This window comes from Ambystoma mexicanum, chromosome 2p, assembly GCF_040938575.1.
Source record: "Ambystoma mexicanum isolate Mex_15411 chromosome 2p, UKY_AmexF1_1, whole genome shotgun sequence".
Classification (NCBI taxonomy): domain Eukaryota; kingdom Metazoa; phylum Chordata; class Amphibia; order Caudata; family Ambystomatidae; genus Ambystoma; species Ambystoma mexicanum.
This window is the reverse complement of record NC_090923.1, coordinates 958,619,751-958,635,279: the sequence shown is the minus strand read 5'-3', so window position 1 is coordinate 958,635,279 and position 15,529 is coordinate 958,619,751. Positions and strand designations below refer to the sequence as shown.

General features: G+C 45.7%; 1 protein-coding gene across 1 annotated transcript in view; it reads left to right on the top strand.

Moving 5' to 3' along the window:
- The window catches only part of ATG2A (autophagy related 2A), a 2,105,371-nt gene that overhangs the window by 1,742,250 nt on the left and 347,592 nt on the right, over positions 1-15,529 (top strand). Inside the window, exons 34-35 of the mRNA XM_069644746.1 lie at positions 8,053-8,154; positions 8,449-8,533. Coding sequence (XP_069500847.1) covers positions 8,053-8,154; positions 8,449-8,533 — 187 coding nt within the window. The remainder of the gene's footprint in view (positions 1-8,052; positions 8,155-8,448; positions 8,534-15,529) is intronic.

Here is a 15,529-nt window from a genome sequence, read left to right as displayed (position 1 = left end):
AATGGCATTGTGGAAGCCAGGAGAAAGAATCGCTGTTTTTTAAAGAGTTCAGCATGAGGCAGCAGAGAGCCATCCAATGATGAATTGCAGTGAAAAGTTGGGTAATCTTTTCCGAGATGGCTGCAGTGAAAAAGGGAAAGAGAAACGTATTTGAGTGCCATCAGAAAAGGGGTGATAGTGTAAATGTCAAGGTTTGAGATAAGTCTACCTAAGGAAAGAGGTATAGAGGGTGAAGAACAGAGGTCCAAGAATTGAGCCATGCGCAACGCGGTCAGGGGTTGGAGGGGGTCAGAAGTTTGCGAGTTCCAGAAGATTTTAAAAGACTGACCTTCCCAGGTAGGAGGTGATCTAGTGGTCTTTTGAGAGACCCAAGATGCCGGTGAGAGAGGAGTGGTTGATGGTGTTGAAAGGGGAGGCCCAAAAGGATGAGTATAGAAGTGATTTTGGAGTGATTAGCATGGGAGAGAAAATTGTAGTCATGCATGAGTGCAGTCTCTGTGGAGTGTTTACTACGGAAGCCAGATTGGGGTGGTTTTACAAGGCGATTATCCACAAGGTACTTCGTAATCAGACCACCGGCTCGTCGTCTTTTGATTATTGGGGAAGGAGGGAAACTTGGTGATCATTCGCTAGGACATTTGGGTCAGCAGAAAGTTTCTCCGATATAGGTTTGACAGTAGCTGATTTAAAGGATTAAGTCCAGCAGAGAAAGACAGGTTAAAGAGCTCATGGAGATAAGGGAAGGTGATTGAGTTTTTTAACACATTTTTGGCACTTCTGGATCCCCAAAGATCAGGAGGCACAAGCCCCATTCTGAACTTGTTGTTTCTAAAGCTTTTCCTTCTGTTATAAATCTTCCACAAGAGGGGACTGGTTGGTGTTCCTCAATCTTGAAGGACATCTGGTTGAAAAAAAATAAGAATTTTCTGAGAATTCAATAAGTGGCGTCATTTTTAGTACCAATGTCGTCTTTTCTGACTCAATGATACCCTGTGGCCATTTATCGACGTACTTGCTGTATTAGCAGTGTGGTTCAGGGGATTCACTTGCATTTTTACCTGGATGACTCTTTGATCAGAACTCATTGCAGAACACTGATTTTGGAGAAGATTCAAAAGGTTTGACACTTTTAGGCCTAGATTTGTCGGCGAACAAGAAAGTTATAATTCTCCTGGGTTCCTCAGTACAATGCTCGACATTTCGCTGGGCAGGGTGGCCTTCCTTTCCGGACTCCCCACCTTATGTCCTATCCACGCCTCCCTGATGCCCCAACGTCTCTGCCTCTGTGCCCTCCACTGGAAAGGATTGTCGCTGTCCGAGAGACCTTCAAAGTTTAACAGTCATAGTTAAGGCAATTTGATTCCAAAAGATTATGTGCTTCGTTGCCTCTTGTATTCGTGTAATGCCTGTTGTTGCTATGAATTTGGAAGGACAAGTTTCAGCTATCCAGTCAGTGGGACAAACATCATCTCTTAGCACAAGCTGCAGAATGCTTCCCTACAGGTGTTAGTCTGTTTAGTGGGCTCAAAGGAGTGCTTTCTTCTCAGTTCCCCTTCCAGAGCTCTCCACCCTCGAATGTCTCTGACCAATGCTTCAAAGGTTGATTGGGTATCCCACTGTGGTACTCTGCAGTGGAGCCAACTTAAGAGTTTCTCGGGGGTGCTGCTGCCCAGATTATTGGGCAGTGGCACTGAAACGTCATTAACATTATTAAAGGTTGGTTTTCCCAGGGGGTGGGCAGGCCCCAGAGCACCAGCATACTGGGCTGCCCTGGTACTCTGCAGATTCCAACTATTTTGGTCTACACAGGAAAAGGCAGAATACATAAATGTGCTGGAACAATTTGGTCCTGAAAGCCTTTTTTTCCCTGTCCATTTTGGGAATGTTATTCAGATTCACACCGGCAATACCCCTGCAATGTTTTTTGTGAGCAAGCAGGAAGGGACTCTGTGTCGTCCACTGTCATGATGGGATTCCAGCATTGGCTCAGGGCAACGGCAAACAGCATTTTTCCAGTGGCAGTGCATGTCCACTGTGTTGTCCGTATAGAGACGGACAGACTGAGCCTCGACCAGGTTGCGGATCCGACTATTTTTCTGCAGTAGTCTGCCATTAAACTGATTTATTTGTTGCAAGACACAACAAGAAGTGTCTGGATAGGAAATGGTCAGAATTCCCACGGGGGCGCTATGGTGATCCGACACCTATCCATAATATATGCTTTGCTGATCCTTGCTTGGGAAACGGATTCAGTGACTGTTCTCTGAAAGGAATGAAGTGTATGTGAGGTGCTTGAATGTTCTGAGCATGCATCACAGTTGGTAAGCAATTGGCCGCGAGTGAGGATGTGCCGGTGGTTGTCCCCTTACTACGAGACGACTGTGTTTCTGCAACCACTGTAACCTGAGAATAATACAGATGCTTCCTTTTCTACTGATGGCTCTTGAGTTCTTGGCCATCTATGCTGCTTTTTTGGTGACATGAGATGGCCTGTGTTGGAGGACAGCTTGGGTCTAGTTACTTCCATATCTCCCCAAAGTATTACTATCGTTTTTTTTATTATTATTATTTTTTTTTATTGTGGTCTGATTTGTAATATGACATTTAACCTTTTCAAACGATATAATCATTTAATTCATCCTAACCCAAAATAAGTTACATGGTTATAATGTGCCCATAATTTCTAAGAACAAGTAAAGTGCATAGTGCCTACTTACAGCATACAATGCTGATTTGGTTTAAAAAGGACCTTTCACATTCTTAAAACAATGCAGTTAACCATACAATACATCATAACAAAGCCTATTGATAAATACATGGGTTTAATTCACAACGAATTTCAGATAACAGACAGATAAAATACATCCTACTTGCAGAAAATCATGCTGATGATATATCCCCACCGTCAGAAGCCATAAGAATGTATCTAGCATGTTGTTATCTCTTAATTCTAACTAGGATTATGACAAGTAAATATCAATGGTGAATCAGAATAATGTTTTGATGAATTTAGTGGTAGCCAAGTTCAGAAGTGTATCATTTCCTGAGGACATTCTAATCCAGAACCAATCGGTCATTAAAAATCCATAAAATGTACAAAAGGACTAAAAGACAAAAAAATGACATTGTTTAGTACCTGAACATTTGCTCAGTATATCTTCATGATTCTGACTGTCCGAGTTTATTACAGAATGTACATGTTGTGATTGTAACACGTGGCTCGGCTTGGATGTCAACTATTTTGCCACACAGTAAAATCTTAAGCCTGAACCTTAGAAAAATGTCTCTTAAATAAACACTAGGAAATGTACATAACTACCCAGGAAGGGATCCAAGTGGTTTTACCTCCTCAGTTTATAGAGCTTGTAACGAGCCAAAGTCTCATATGTGTTCATCCAGTCCGACTCCCACCATTTTTGTTTAACCTTGGTGGAACGCTCAGTAAGATTAGAAGGTTCTACCTTTAGATTATAAAGAATAGCGTCACAAGTAGATGTAAGTGCATTCAACCAGGAACTCTTACCATATCTCATACATAGTTGGAGATCTTAAGAGTGTGTTTTTGGGAGGGTAAAGGAGTTTGGAATAGAATGATAAGAAATTCCATTACCTATGGGATCTTAAAGACTTGTGGCCTAGTTCGTAGCAAATTGCAGAAACTGGAACACAGTCTGGGAGACCCAAAACTGACCTCCACAAAAGACCTTCAAGTTTCTCCAGAAATGGCCAGCCGGACACGTACCATAACTCCAAGCTGTATATTAAGCTAGAAATTACTTTTCCATTGTAAAAATGGATTGATGGGATAAAGGAGAAGCAGCAGTATCAATACCGAATAATTTCATTTGGACCGCCAATGAAACTACCCTCCTTCTCAAGTGGTAATATAGAAGTTCTAGACTAAGCTTATTTTAAATTTGGAAACCTAGGTAAGTAGTAACATGTCGGACTAGGTGAACACTGGATCACTCGAGATACAAAGAAAAGGATTTAGATATTCTTTTGTTAATGAAGTGGATTACTTTTGTTTTAAGAGTATTTAACTCAGTCGTTCATGGATAGATATGTCTTTAGTGAGATGAGAGCTCTTTGGAGAAGAATGAAGGTGTAATCAAAGAAAATGTCATCGGCGTATGCCAACCATTGCACACGCAGGGATGCAATTTTTGGAGGAAAGCAAGTGGGAATAATCAGCACTTCTTCCAAGTCAGAAATATAAAGATTAAAGAGACATAGAGCAAGGACACAACCCTTCCTTAATCCTCGATGACTTGGAATTGAACAGGACAAACTACCCAAATGATTCAATCTGATCTTTATCGTTGTTTTAGAATGTGAATGAATTACTATATTTAGTAGACCTTGAGGTAGACCCCAAGAATCGTGTTTTTTCCACAGACATGATCGATTAACTAGGTCAAACGCTGAAGAGAGATCAACGGTGGCTAAATAAATATGAGTAGATTGGCTTGCCCAGACTTGGTGTTGGAGGCATGTTACAAAGACACCATTAAGCTGTGTTCTTACAAAGCACCTAAAACTAGTCTGAAATTTGGGAACATGGCCAGATGATGCTATTGGCACCCAATACGGTGATAGGCAGACCGTTTTGAGGCAGCATTCCGTTCCCTTTTCTAAAAATGGGAACAGTAAGGGCTTCATGCCAAGACAGGGCAGAGGTCAGGTTTTTTTTTTACTATAGAGTCAAACAACTGGAAAAGAATCTCCACCCAAACCTCCAGTGAGCTTTTTATAATTAGTTATTAATTATAATGAGTTTGGCACACAGTCCGGGGCAGCACCTGTTTCATTATTGGACCACACAATAAACTTTTATATTAGGTCCTTATCAATGCCCATGGACTAGTGGGAATAGAATATAAAGGTATTGTATATTATTTTGTAGGAAGCACGTGTCTTATTTGTCAGATACCAGAAGTCTGCTGAACATTTGGTTGATAGGGCTTTAAGCATTGCCTGACTGTCTGTATTTCACATAGTAGCATGATGTCTTTTGAACCAGTTTTTATGTTGTTGTTTTAAGGCCTTAATCGTAGTACTAAAAGTATTTTTCAGGAGATTAGCCTGTTTAAGTCACCTGATGGTTTGACGGAGGATTGTTTTCCGATCTGCAATCTCAGTATCATAGCAATGGATGTGCTTGTTTTTATTCTGAGATGGGCCTCTCGGGGAGCAATCAAGAGGCTTAGCCTCATTTAAGAATCTATAAGATGTCACAGGGTTACTATTACTAACCTGCTCCTCCTTACCATTGTGCTACCAGCCTCCCTGTGGTACAGCTACCATCTCTGCTGTTCCCCCGAGCTGCCATCTGCTTCCATTTGTGCTGTCTGATTCTCCCCCACCATTGTTGTTGGCTCTACCGGTCTACAGCTGATAATGTGATGTCTGGTTTTCAGCTACCATTATTTCTGCCTCCACCTGCAGACATGTTACTATGTGCTGTCCTGCTTCTACTGAGGTGAGCAGAGCTCTGGGTGTGATCACAAGGATCCACTTAGTGTCCTAACCTGGTGAGCCTGTCCTAACCTGGTGAGCCTAACACTTCTTGCCTCGTGCTTTTGGTCCTGGAAAGGGTGTTGTTAAAAGGAGTGCTGCACGCTCCTCTCAGCTGCTGATGGCCACCATCCAGAATTTCCTAGGAATGACCAGCGCCACGCCCATTTTAGGCCAGACAGAATTGCAGGGCCAGGAGAACTGTAAGGGGATATATGCCCTCCTATAAGCTGTGCTAATGTTTCTCTGCAGTTATATGCAACAAATGTTCTACGAATGGAAAGCTGAGTGTGTGAGCTGCAAGAAAATGTTTTCAGTATGATAATTGGTGCGGGACTTGATGTGAGTGAGAATGTTCTGGTAGTTGTCTGCTTACCAGGAGGAGTACTTCCTGCTGTTTCTAGAACCACTGAGAAGAATAAAGCCTGCTTTCTATTGTACTGGTGTTGCCAAATTCCTTGGCCACCTATACCATTTCAGATGCCTTTCTACTGGATTCCTTGGGCAATTTATTCTACGCCTTCCCTCACTCAGATGCGGTCTATTCACAAGATACAGCAAAGGTTAAGGTACAGAATGATCATGTGCCTGATGCTGATTGACCGGAACTGCTCTCTAGTACTCAGATCTGCTACTGCTATAAGACAGTGGCCCTCATTCCGAGTTAGGCATTGCGAATTAAATGCAGCGGTATCGTGCATTACTAGACTACCCAACTATGATTTGGGCAGAAAGTTGGAGGATTCACATCCAGCTATAATCTGGAGGTAAATTCGCCCACTTTCTGCCTTATATCGGCAGAATTATTGCCGCTGTAATTCCACCAAAATGCCCCATGGAGACCTATGGACTGCAAATGAATGGGGACTAATATTGCCACTGCCCCTTGTTATCTGGCAGTAATACCACCAGACAAAGTGGCGGTAACGGTAATTCTGTTTGGTGGTATCTTGGCGGATTTACAGCCAAAATACCACCAGACTTATGAGGCCCAGTGTCTTCCTGTAATCAATGCTGTTCTATTGCTCATGTTTGTGAGCCCCATCCACTTTTTCCTTGTTGTTTGTGATACCCTAAGCACTGGTCTTCAAACTGTGAGGCTGGCCCCCTTAAGAGCCCAACAGATGTTCAGTAGGGGCACAAGGCTCTTCAGAAAGGGAGTAAGGTGAGTGCTTGTAATAGAACATATAAACAGATATGGATTCTGGGGCGAGGGGCTCTGCAACAATATTTTTACAGAAGGTGGGGCTCGGCATAAAAAAGTTTGAATACCAATGCTCCTAACCATTTTCGGTTTATAGTGATTATTTTGAGAAAAAAGTTTCGAATAGCAAAAATTTCGAAAACAAAGTTTAGAAAAAAAAAAGCTGTGACAAGCTATATTAAACATGCAAAGTGCATTTCTTTCAAAACCAATCCGTCGACAGTAGTCATGGACTGGTTTCAATTGAAATGCACTTTCACATGTTAAAAGTAGCATTTCAATGCTTTCTTTTTTTGTAACTTTGAAACGCTACAGAGCTGTCCAGTGCTGTAATTTCAGCACTTGACAGCTCCATGTAACGTTTCAAAGTTTTTGTGTATATTGGGGGGGGGTCCCAGCCCCCACGCCACCTTCCCACCCCTAACCCTGGCCCGACCCTAACCCTAATTTAACCCTTAAACTAACCCCAACCCTAACCCTATTTTAACCCCTAAACTAACCGAAGCCACAATCCTAACCCTATTTTAACACTTAAACTAACCCTAACCCTAATTTAACCCCTAAACTAACCGAAGCCACAATCCTAACCCTATTTTAACACTTAAACTAACCCTAGCCCCAACCCTAAACCCTAACCCTAGCCCCAACCCTAATTTAACCCCTAAACTAACCCAAACCCCAACCAAAACCCTAACCCTGGCCCCAGCCCTGCACTAATACTTGCCATCACATGTCGATGGCACCTTCGAATTTTTTTCAAAGAAATTGTATTCAAAAGAATGACATTTCAACTAAGAAAATTCGAAAGTTTGCCATTCAAAACTTTTACATTCGTTAGAATGACCGAATACCCCATTTTCCTCATTGAGTTCCATTCAGATCTCACTGGGGATGTAACTCTTCCATATTTAGGCCCTGGAGACCATTGTGGTACACAATAGATGAGGCCTGCCGCCATGGTGCACCTTTGTCTCCCTGCATCAGTATCCGGGCAGACTGTTGCACTGGCTCCGATTGTTGGCAGTGCATTTAGTCCTTCCTCCCACAGATTCCTCATCGCCCTTCCAGCATAGTGCTCATAAGCAATACCCCTAACCTATTACAGTTCTGCACTTCCTCCTCCTGGGTGGTGTAAAATGAGCAGAACTGATGAGGTCATGGGGTGCAGCATCTCCAGTGTATGCCACTAAAGTTAATTTGTTTTTGTTGCAGTGAACTTTAGCTTTAGTGACTGAAGGAGAGCGTTGCATGATGGAAAGACCAGTTCTGTACTTGAGGGTCTTGGCCAAGATATATTTATAACCTTTACCTCCTTTTTAATTCTTATTCAGCTGACAATTAAGGCTCTACATGTATGCCCTGAGGCTGGACTGGGAGGTCCAGAATGCTGCCTACGTGTGTCCCTCATGCCGCTTCGTCTTAATATTGACCAGGTAAGTTTAGGAATTTCTTTAGTCTCTAGTGATAGTTTTTCATTATTGTCTATCCTATTTCTTGATTCAACCACCACTCTCCCACTGCCGCCCCCTCTCGTCTGTTTGCTCTTCATTCTCTATTATTTTACGTCTGAGGCTGCCTGTGGCTCATGGCTTTATCCTAGGCTGCAACAGTACTAATAATGACAGAACATCTCCCTGTAATGGGGTTCCCTACTGTGATGTATAAATTGCTGCCAATTGAACTGTTCTGCTAGTAAGAACTTCTTCACAATTCTTTCTTTTTTCCAGGATGCCTTGTTTTTCCTGAAGGATTTCTTTAGTAGTCTAGCAGCAGGAATCAATCCTGTAATCCCACTGGAGATTGGTACAGAAGGTAAGTTGCAAAATGCTGGGCTTGAAACAGTGAACCCTAATGAGCGATTATCGCTGAGCCCAAAACCTGTGTGTTTTTTGGCATTGGAAAAACATTTTTTTTGTCCCGCAGCTAAATGGTAACCCTTGCAATGTTAATCAGTAAATAAAAGCAGCCACCAATATTTTCATTTGTACCTCATATTGTAATATAATAATAGTCGATCAGAAAGTGTCGAACGAGCAACAAGTAACGATATACTATAGTACAGATTAGTAAGTCTCAGCGACGAGCAGTATCTTTAATATAGAACTCTGTGAAATGCAACCAGCACGAAAAGTAAGGATGGATAGCATTACAAACACACACTTTTCGAATTCGAGAACAAGTCATGTAATACTCGGCACCAACCACTAGATGTCCACCTATGCAAAGAATGTGAATCTAAGCAGACCCAAAAGCCTCAGAAAGACGATTACAGGTATGTAATGTTTGTCATTATTCTTTGCTCGGAATTGATGTAATCCATTGTCACAAAAAACAAAGCTTTTGATAACATGATGATACATCACAAAATATCACAAGCAGAAAGTGGCAAGTACATGATAAAGTAAAAATGTGAACAAAAAGGAATAGCACGCCACTAGTACTAGTAACTTGCTTGTGAAAAATACATGGGTACACATTGAATAGGTGTGGTCATGTAGATGTGTCAGAAGCGGCCTCCACGTTGTTAGCACTGAGTACTGGGCGAGGTGCGGCTAGACACGCATATCAACGATCAGAGGTATTTCCTCCGATTCTGGTGACTGCGTGCAAGAGTGAAGACAGACAGAAGATCAGAGGGGAGTTTGCGTGTGCCTTCAGCACCTTGGCTCTCAGATGGGTCGAGAGGGAGCTACTGTCCTTGGTACCCCATAGTTTGCAAGGCACAGTGATGAGGGGGGCCCCAGTGTGGCAGCTCAATGGAAGCATCCAACTGTGAGCAGCAGCCTCCTTGCTATCTCCTGAAAGCAGCCTGGAAGTACATGTGCGCATCGTATATATTTATGCACGCATGTACCACTGTGACAATGTTATAAACCAGCACCTGAAAGGCACATTAGAGCAAATCACAATCCACAGCATTCTCTTCCTATAATTCACTTAGAGCTGCTTTTATTTCATTGCTACCACTTGCTAGTACACCTTGGGGTGCAAGGTCAAATAGTAACATCCGATATTTGGCTATCCGGGGATTAGTTTGGCTTGGCCCTGGTTTGGTCTGGTCACTATTGGCCCTTATTGGTGTGTTTGCAGAGTAAGCTCAGATAGAGTTGTCTATAGTCTCTGCAGTTTACTTGGGACACGCGAGAAATACGGGTACGACTACTACAATAACTGATTGCCATACCTGTTGGAAAGATGGCTGTCACAGCCAATTCAAAAGGGAAGAAACAACGAGGCCACCTCTTTCCCGCTCTTGTGCATTACAGAGCAGAGTAGGCAAATCGATTCCTACTTTAAGGTCTGGGAAAACACTAACACAGGGGCTGACAGCAAGATTCCTGTGTCTATATTAAGTTCATCACCAAGTGTGCAGGAAACAAATCCTCCCAAAATGATCGATGCCCAGAAGAAAATAGCACACTGTGCTAAGATCACAGGCTTTTTTTCCTTCCAAACTAAAGGATTCAGTAAGGTACTTGGTATCTGTAACAATTGAGACAACTGATATGGACTTGCCATCTACAACCATGGCTTTGGATAATTATTTCTTGCTGAACCTTTGTATGAATTTACAGCAGGTTACGCTGGATATTCCTAATACAACTGACAAATCTGGAAACAATGTGACTGGCAGTATACATTTCTCCAGCATGGAGTTTGGCATGGATTCACATGCTCATGAATATTCCCCGTTGTCAGGCTGGGAATCCTCCGTAAAAGAAAACACTGTTTCACTTTCACTTACAAACTGGATTTCTCCTTTAAACCAATCACTGTCCTCTGGGTCATACTGCCCCATCCATTGACAGTCCTATCCCTAAGCCCCTCCTCTGGCAACCCTCTTCAGATTTTTTCTGCACGCTTCAGTGTTGGGAGTACTCAAGTTTTGCTTTGTGAGCTACTTCTACATTTTGTTGTTTTTCGGCAGAAAAGTGTTACATTTTTGTTCTGAAAAGAGCCTCTGTGCTCTTTTCTCCAACTGCCGACTGTGAGGATCCGTTGTCAGTGAATTTCAGTGCCCCTCAGGGGTTGTGATTGTTGAAGTTTCTTCAAAGTTTCCAGAAGGCCATCGGGCCTACTTTGCACACTCCAACCATGACGGAGGAGAAGGAAGGAAGATCTCTCTGCAGGCCCTGCACTTCGGGCTACAAAACGTGTTTGTAGAGTACAAATCCCTACAATGCCAGGGACGGAGGAGAAGAGGGACGAACTGCCCAAGAAGGCCCAAGCGGCTCAGGCAGCTGCTCTCACAAAGGCGAAAGGGGCTGGTCCCGTTAAGGTGACCCCCACAAAGCATAAATTGTCCCTGGCTCTGAGGTGAGAAACCGCCTCAGTGACTTTGGCGAAGTCTGCTGGCACGCCGGAGAAGAGGATGCCGTCTCTGAGCCAGGCTCCGAGCCCTCAGGGTGGAAAAGGGGGTGGGGGAGACAAGGAAGCCCCAGACATGCCCCAGGCCATGTCCAAGGCCGTGGAAGTTTCATACACTAACGACTAGGACCTGGAGTCCTTACATACAGTCCATGAGGGCGTGGAGTAGGACGGCGGCTTGGGGCCTAGCATCCCGATCATGCCAGCTCAGCCGAGGATGTATCTTTGAACATCCTGTCGACCCTAAACACACACTTTGGTGTCGGAGATCAGAAGAGGATGCCGCCGGGTCCGGTCCCTATGGCCTCCCAGGACTCGATCAACCTCCGGCAAAAAAGAGGACTCGTCATCTGACGCCTCCGTTTCAGCCTCCACATCCACCCACAGTGGACACGGAGACGAATACGGCCATAGTGATGACTTAAGACGATGACTATATCGTCACAGGGTCGCCGCATCTGAGGGCATCCCCACCAGATGAGGTTGGGTCATTTCATTCCATAGTCGCCAAAGCCCCCAAGTTTTTCCTGCTTGTGCAAGCGGAAACCAAGAAGGGGGGGTTTCCTGTACTGGAGGAGCAAGTCCAAGAGGAAGACCATCATGACGGTGCCCCTTCTGGATGACGTGTGGGAGGAGGGACTGGCCCTCTTAAAGAACCCTTGCACGTCTCCGGCCAAATGGGACAGGCTGGAGAAGAAGTACCGGTGCCGGAATCCGCATTTAAGTGCCTGAGTTTGCAACCATTACCGGATTCTGTGGTTTCAGTGGCAAACGGTCGGCCAACCCGTCCTCGTTGTCTTCAGTTCCTCTGGACAGCGAAGGGAAGAAGATGGACGCTTTGGGAAGCAAGGTCATTTACACCGCAGCATCCACCATCAAGGTGGCCAATGCACTGGCGATCCTAGCCAGTTACGACAGGGAGTTGTGGTACAAGCTGGGCCCGATTCTTGAGGTCCTCCACGATGATAAGAGGATGGAGGCGATCGCCTTCTCCCAGGAGGGAGAGGTCACGTTGGATCCCGCCATCATGGTGGCGTTGGACATTGCTGACACAGGGTTCCGGCAGATGGCGAATGGTGTCTGCCTTCATCGTCAGGGCTGGTTGAAGGCCACGAATTTCCGGCAGGAGGTCCAGGCGAGGGTGCTGGACATGCCTTTCGAGGGAGATAACCTTTCTGGGAAAGCTGTCGAGTCCCTGCAGGCCATCAAGGCGGATACAGAGACGGCCAGTTCCCTGGGCATGCTCCAGCCGCACTGCTCTTCTTTTCACTCCTCCAGAGGGAAGTTGAGCAGGTCATCAAAACGATTTTCCTCGTTGTACCGTCAACCTTCAAGATCTTCGACTCAGGGGGCCTACAGAGGCCGTTCCCAGGCCTAGGTGGAGGAGGCCAGCGCCGCCATCGCCCGCAACGCAGGACGCCGGCGTCAAAGTATGCCTGAACCAGCCAGGACATCGGGCCCCACCCGTGCACCCTGGTGGGAGGCCAGCTGATTGGATTTGTCAGTGAGTGGGAAAAGACCATCACTGACAGATGGGCGCTGGATGCTCTCGCCCAAGGACAGACCCTGGAGTTTCAACACAGGTGTTCGCGGATCCCTCCAGTGGCCCGGCAGGAGCAGCTCATGCCTCAGCTCTTGGAGGAGATACGGGACATGCTACGAAAAGCTGGTTCCCTGACAACTCTGGGGCTCCAGAGTCTATTCCAGATACTTTTTAGTCAAAAGGGAAGACCATGATCATTAACCTCTCCTTCATATACTGCGCCGTCCGACTTTCACTCAAGGAATCTTGGATCTCACTACTTCTGAAATACCTACCTTTGACCCAGACTGCCATCTAACTACCGCCCCATCACTACAGTCCCATTTCTCCTCAAAATAATGGACAGAGTGGCCTACTTTCAAATACATGGGTTCCTTGAACAAAAACATATCTTAGGTTCCCGATGTGATGCTGGAAATGCATTGGAGGCACAGCGCCTCCATGTCCTTGACCTGTACTCCCTTATGTGTGTTCTGTGTTGTTTTCTGCACAGGAGTCCATGTGGGACTCCTTGCAGTGCATCTCTTCCTCTTTTTGGTTGAGGTGAACAGAAACCCTTGGGATATTCTTATGGCACCCATGGGTGGGGTTACAACCCTGTGCCCCTAGAGTATTATTTTGGGCACCTTTGTGTGGCCCACAGAGCTGAGTATGGGCTGGTGGCAGCTCCTTGCCGAATTTGATTGGTGCTCGGAGTGTCCTCCATTTTGGGATACCCAGCCCCTGCCATAGGAATCGGTGGATTCCTGATTGGAGACAAGATGGTCCCTGTGGCCTCTTGGTTCCTATTTACCTCTTACCTTGTTCCCCCAAGACCTGGGAATCCCTGACTCTGTCCCTTCCTGGGTGGAAGAACCATATATGATATTGTGGGGAAGTTCAGGCCAGACTGGCTGGAGCCTTCCCAGTGACTGTATGTGGTGGGTACATCCTTGGGGTGGGACCTGGGTGAACAGTGTGTGAGCAATATGCACTTCATGTTATGGGTGTCTGGTATCAGTGTGTGTGACAGCCCTGCCCGAAACTGACATTAATTCAGTGTGGTTTGCTGAAAGGCTGGGTGCTAGCCCCAATCCACATTCCTTGTTATGGGTGTCTGGGTGGATGTGAATGGCCTGAATGCACTGTGAGTCTGATTGGCTGCCTGCCTGCATGAATGCACTGCCTGAGCTTGGCTCAGCATTGTGAATGAGAGACAGAACAGTATATCCGGGGACCTCTCACTTACCAGAATTGTTTGGAAGCTGAAGTTAAAACTTGAAGCTACTTATCCTTGAAGCCCAGCTGGAAGAAAAAGAATTGCTGCTGCTTTCCTTCAACCCGATCCGAAAGCTGTTGAGTTCTGTCGAGGACTGATCCGAGAGAGGACCTGGCTAGGAGACCTCTCCCCGAGCTACGAGGGAACATCGTGTAGAAAGCTAATCTTCGTCGAGGCACCCTGGAAGCCAGTCTCGATAGCTGTTGACCGGAGACTGGGTCCGCTGAGGAATCTTGAAGTGAAGCACTCGGATATTGAGCCTGGCGAAGTCCTTTGCCGTCGACCAGGGTTCGGAGGGTTGCCGTAACCGCTGGAAGCCAGTAGAGTCGTGTTGCCCGAAGCGGGGACAGCTTGACGCTGTGATGCTCCACGACCAGAGATGCGCCACTCCACCTTTGCTTAAGACATTTGAAACAAAGGACTCCCTTGCCATCACAGTCGACTGCTTTTTCCCACCACAGAAAATTAAGGTCGCTGATTAACCGAGGAGAATCCGCTGGTGGGTTTCACGCCACCCAAAGTCCAGAAAGACGCAGACGAAGATCAAAGCTATTGAATGGGACGAAATAAAAAACATTGACGTTCTAGGCAAGAGAAAATGGTTTATGGTGCATACCAGACAAGCTCACCTTTCAAGTTTCCCCAGGAGTTATTTAACAAAACTATGAGGGCCGCGCCTGCGTTGCTTCATTATATATTTACGCTTAAATATACTGGAGCATGGCATCATTCCTCTGCCTTTCTGCAAGGATGTGGATGGAGTCACAATGCCAGGGCTCCTGCAATTTCATCTCCGTGTCTACCACCTTAGGAATTATGCCGTGCAACGCGCTCATTGCACAAATGTCTTCATTATTTTGGAAAATTGTGCATTTTAACTTTGCAGCCTGATTATTGCAGGATGGGATATTCCCTGCCCTGCTCTCGTCTGATTCCTGGTGATTTTTTGGACTTTCCTAATCTTCACTGGGCATCACTGCTCCTCAGCCTTTCTAAGATGGCTGCACTTCTTTTCTCTTCGACTGTGCAGCCCTGTCTGGCCTCACCGCCCCCTCCCATTGGTTGCCTGACTTTTAAAGGCCAATCACTGCAATTGGGAGGCGGGAGCTGGCCCAGCTGCACTAATGCCCACATAGAGGCCTTTTGAATCATTCCTCTGCCTGTCTCCAGTGACGTGGATGGAGCCACAATGCCAGGGCTCCTGCAATTTCATCTCCCTGCCTACCAACAACCTGCTTTGCACGTGCAATTACTGGGCTAAGACATTAAGAATTATGCCATACAGCGCGCCCATAGCGCAAACTTCATTATTTGGGGAAATTGTACATTTTAATGTAGCAGCCTGATTATTGCAGGATGGGATATTCCCTGCCCTGCTCTCTTCTGATTCCTAGTGATTTTTGAGACTTTCCTAATCTTCTTCACTGGGCATCACTGCTCCTCTGCCTTTCTAAAATGGCCGCACTTCTTTTCTCTTTTATTGTGCAGCCCTGCCTGGCCTCACTCCCCCCTCCCATTGGTTTCCTGGCCTTGAAAGGCCAATCACAGCAACGGGAGGTGGGAGCCGGCCCATCTGCACGTAAGCCCACATTGAAGGATCCTGTCTGCTCCCTTTACGCTACCCGAACGCTGCCTGCTG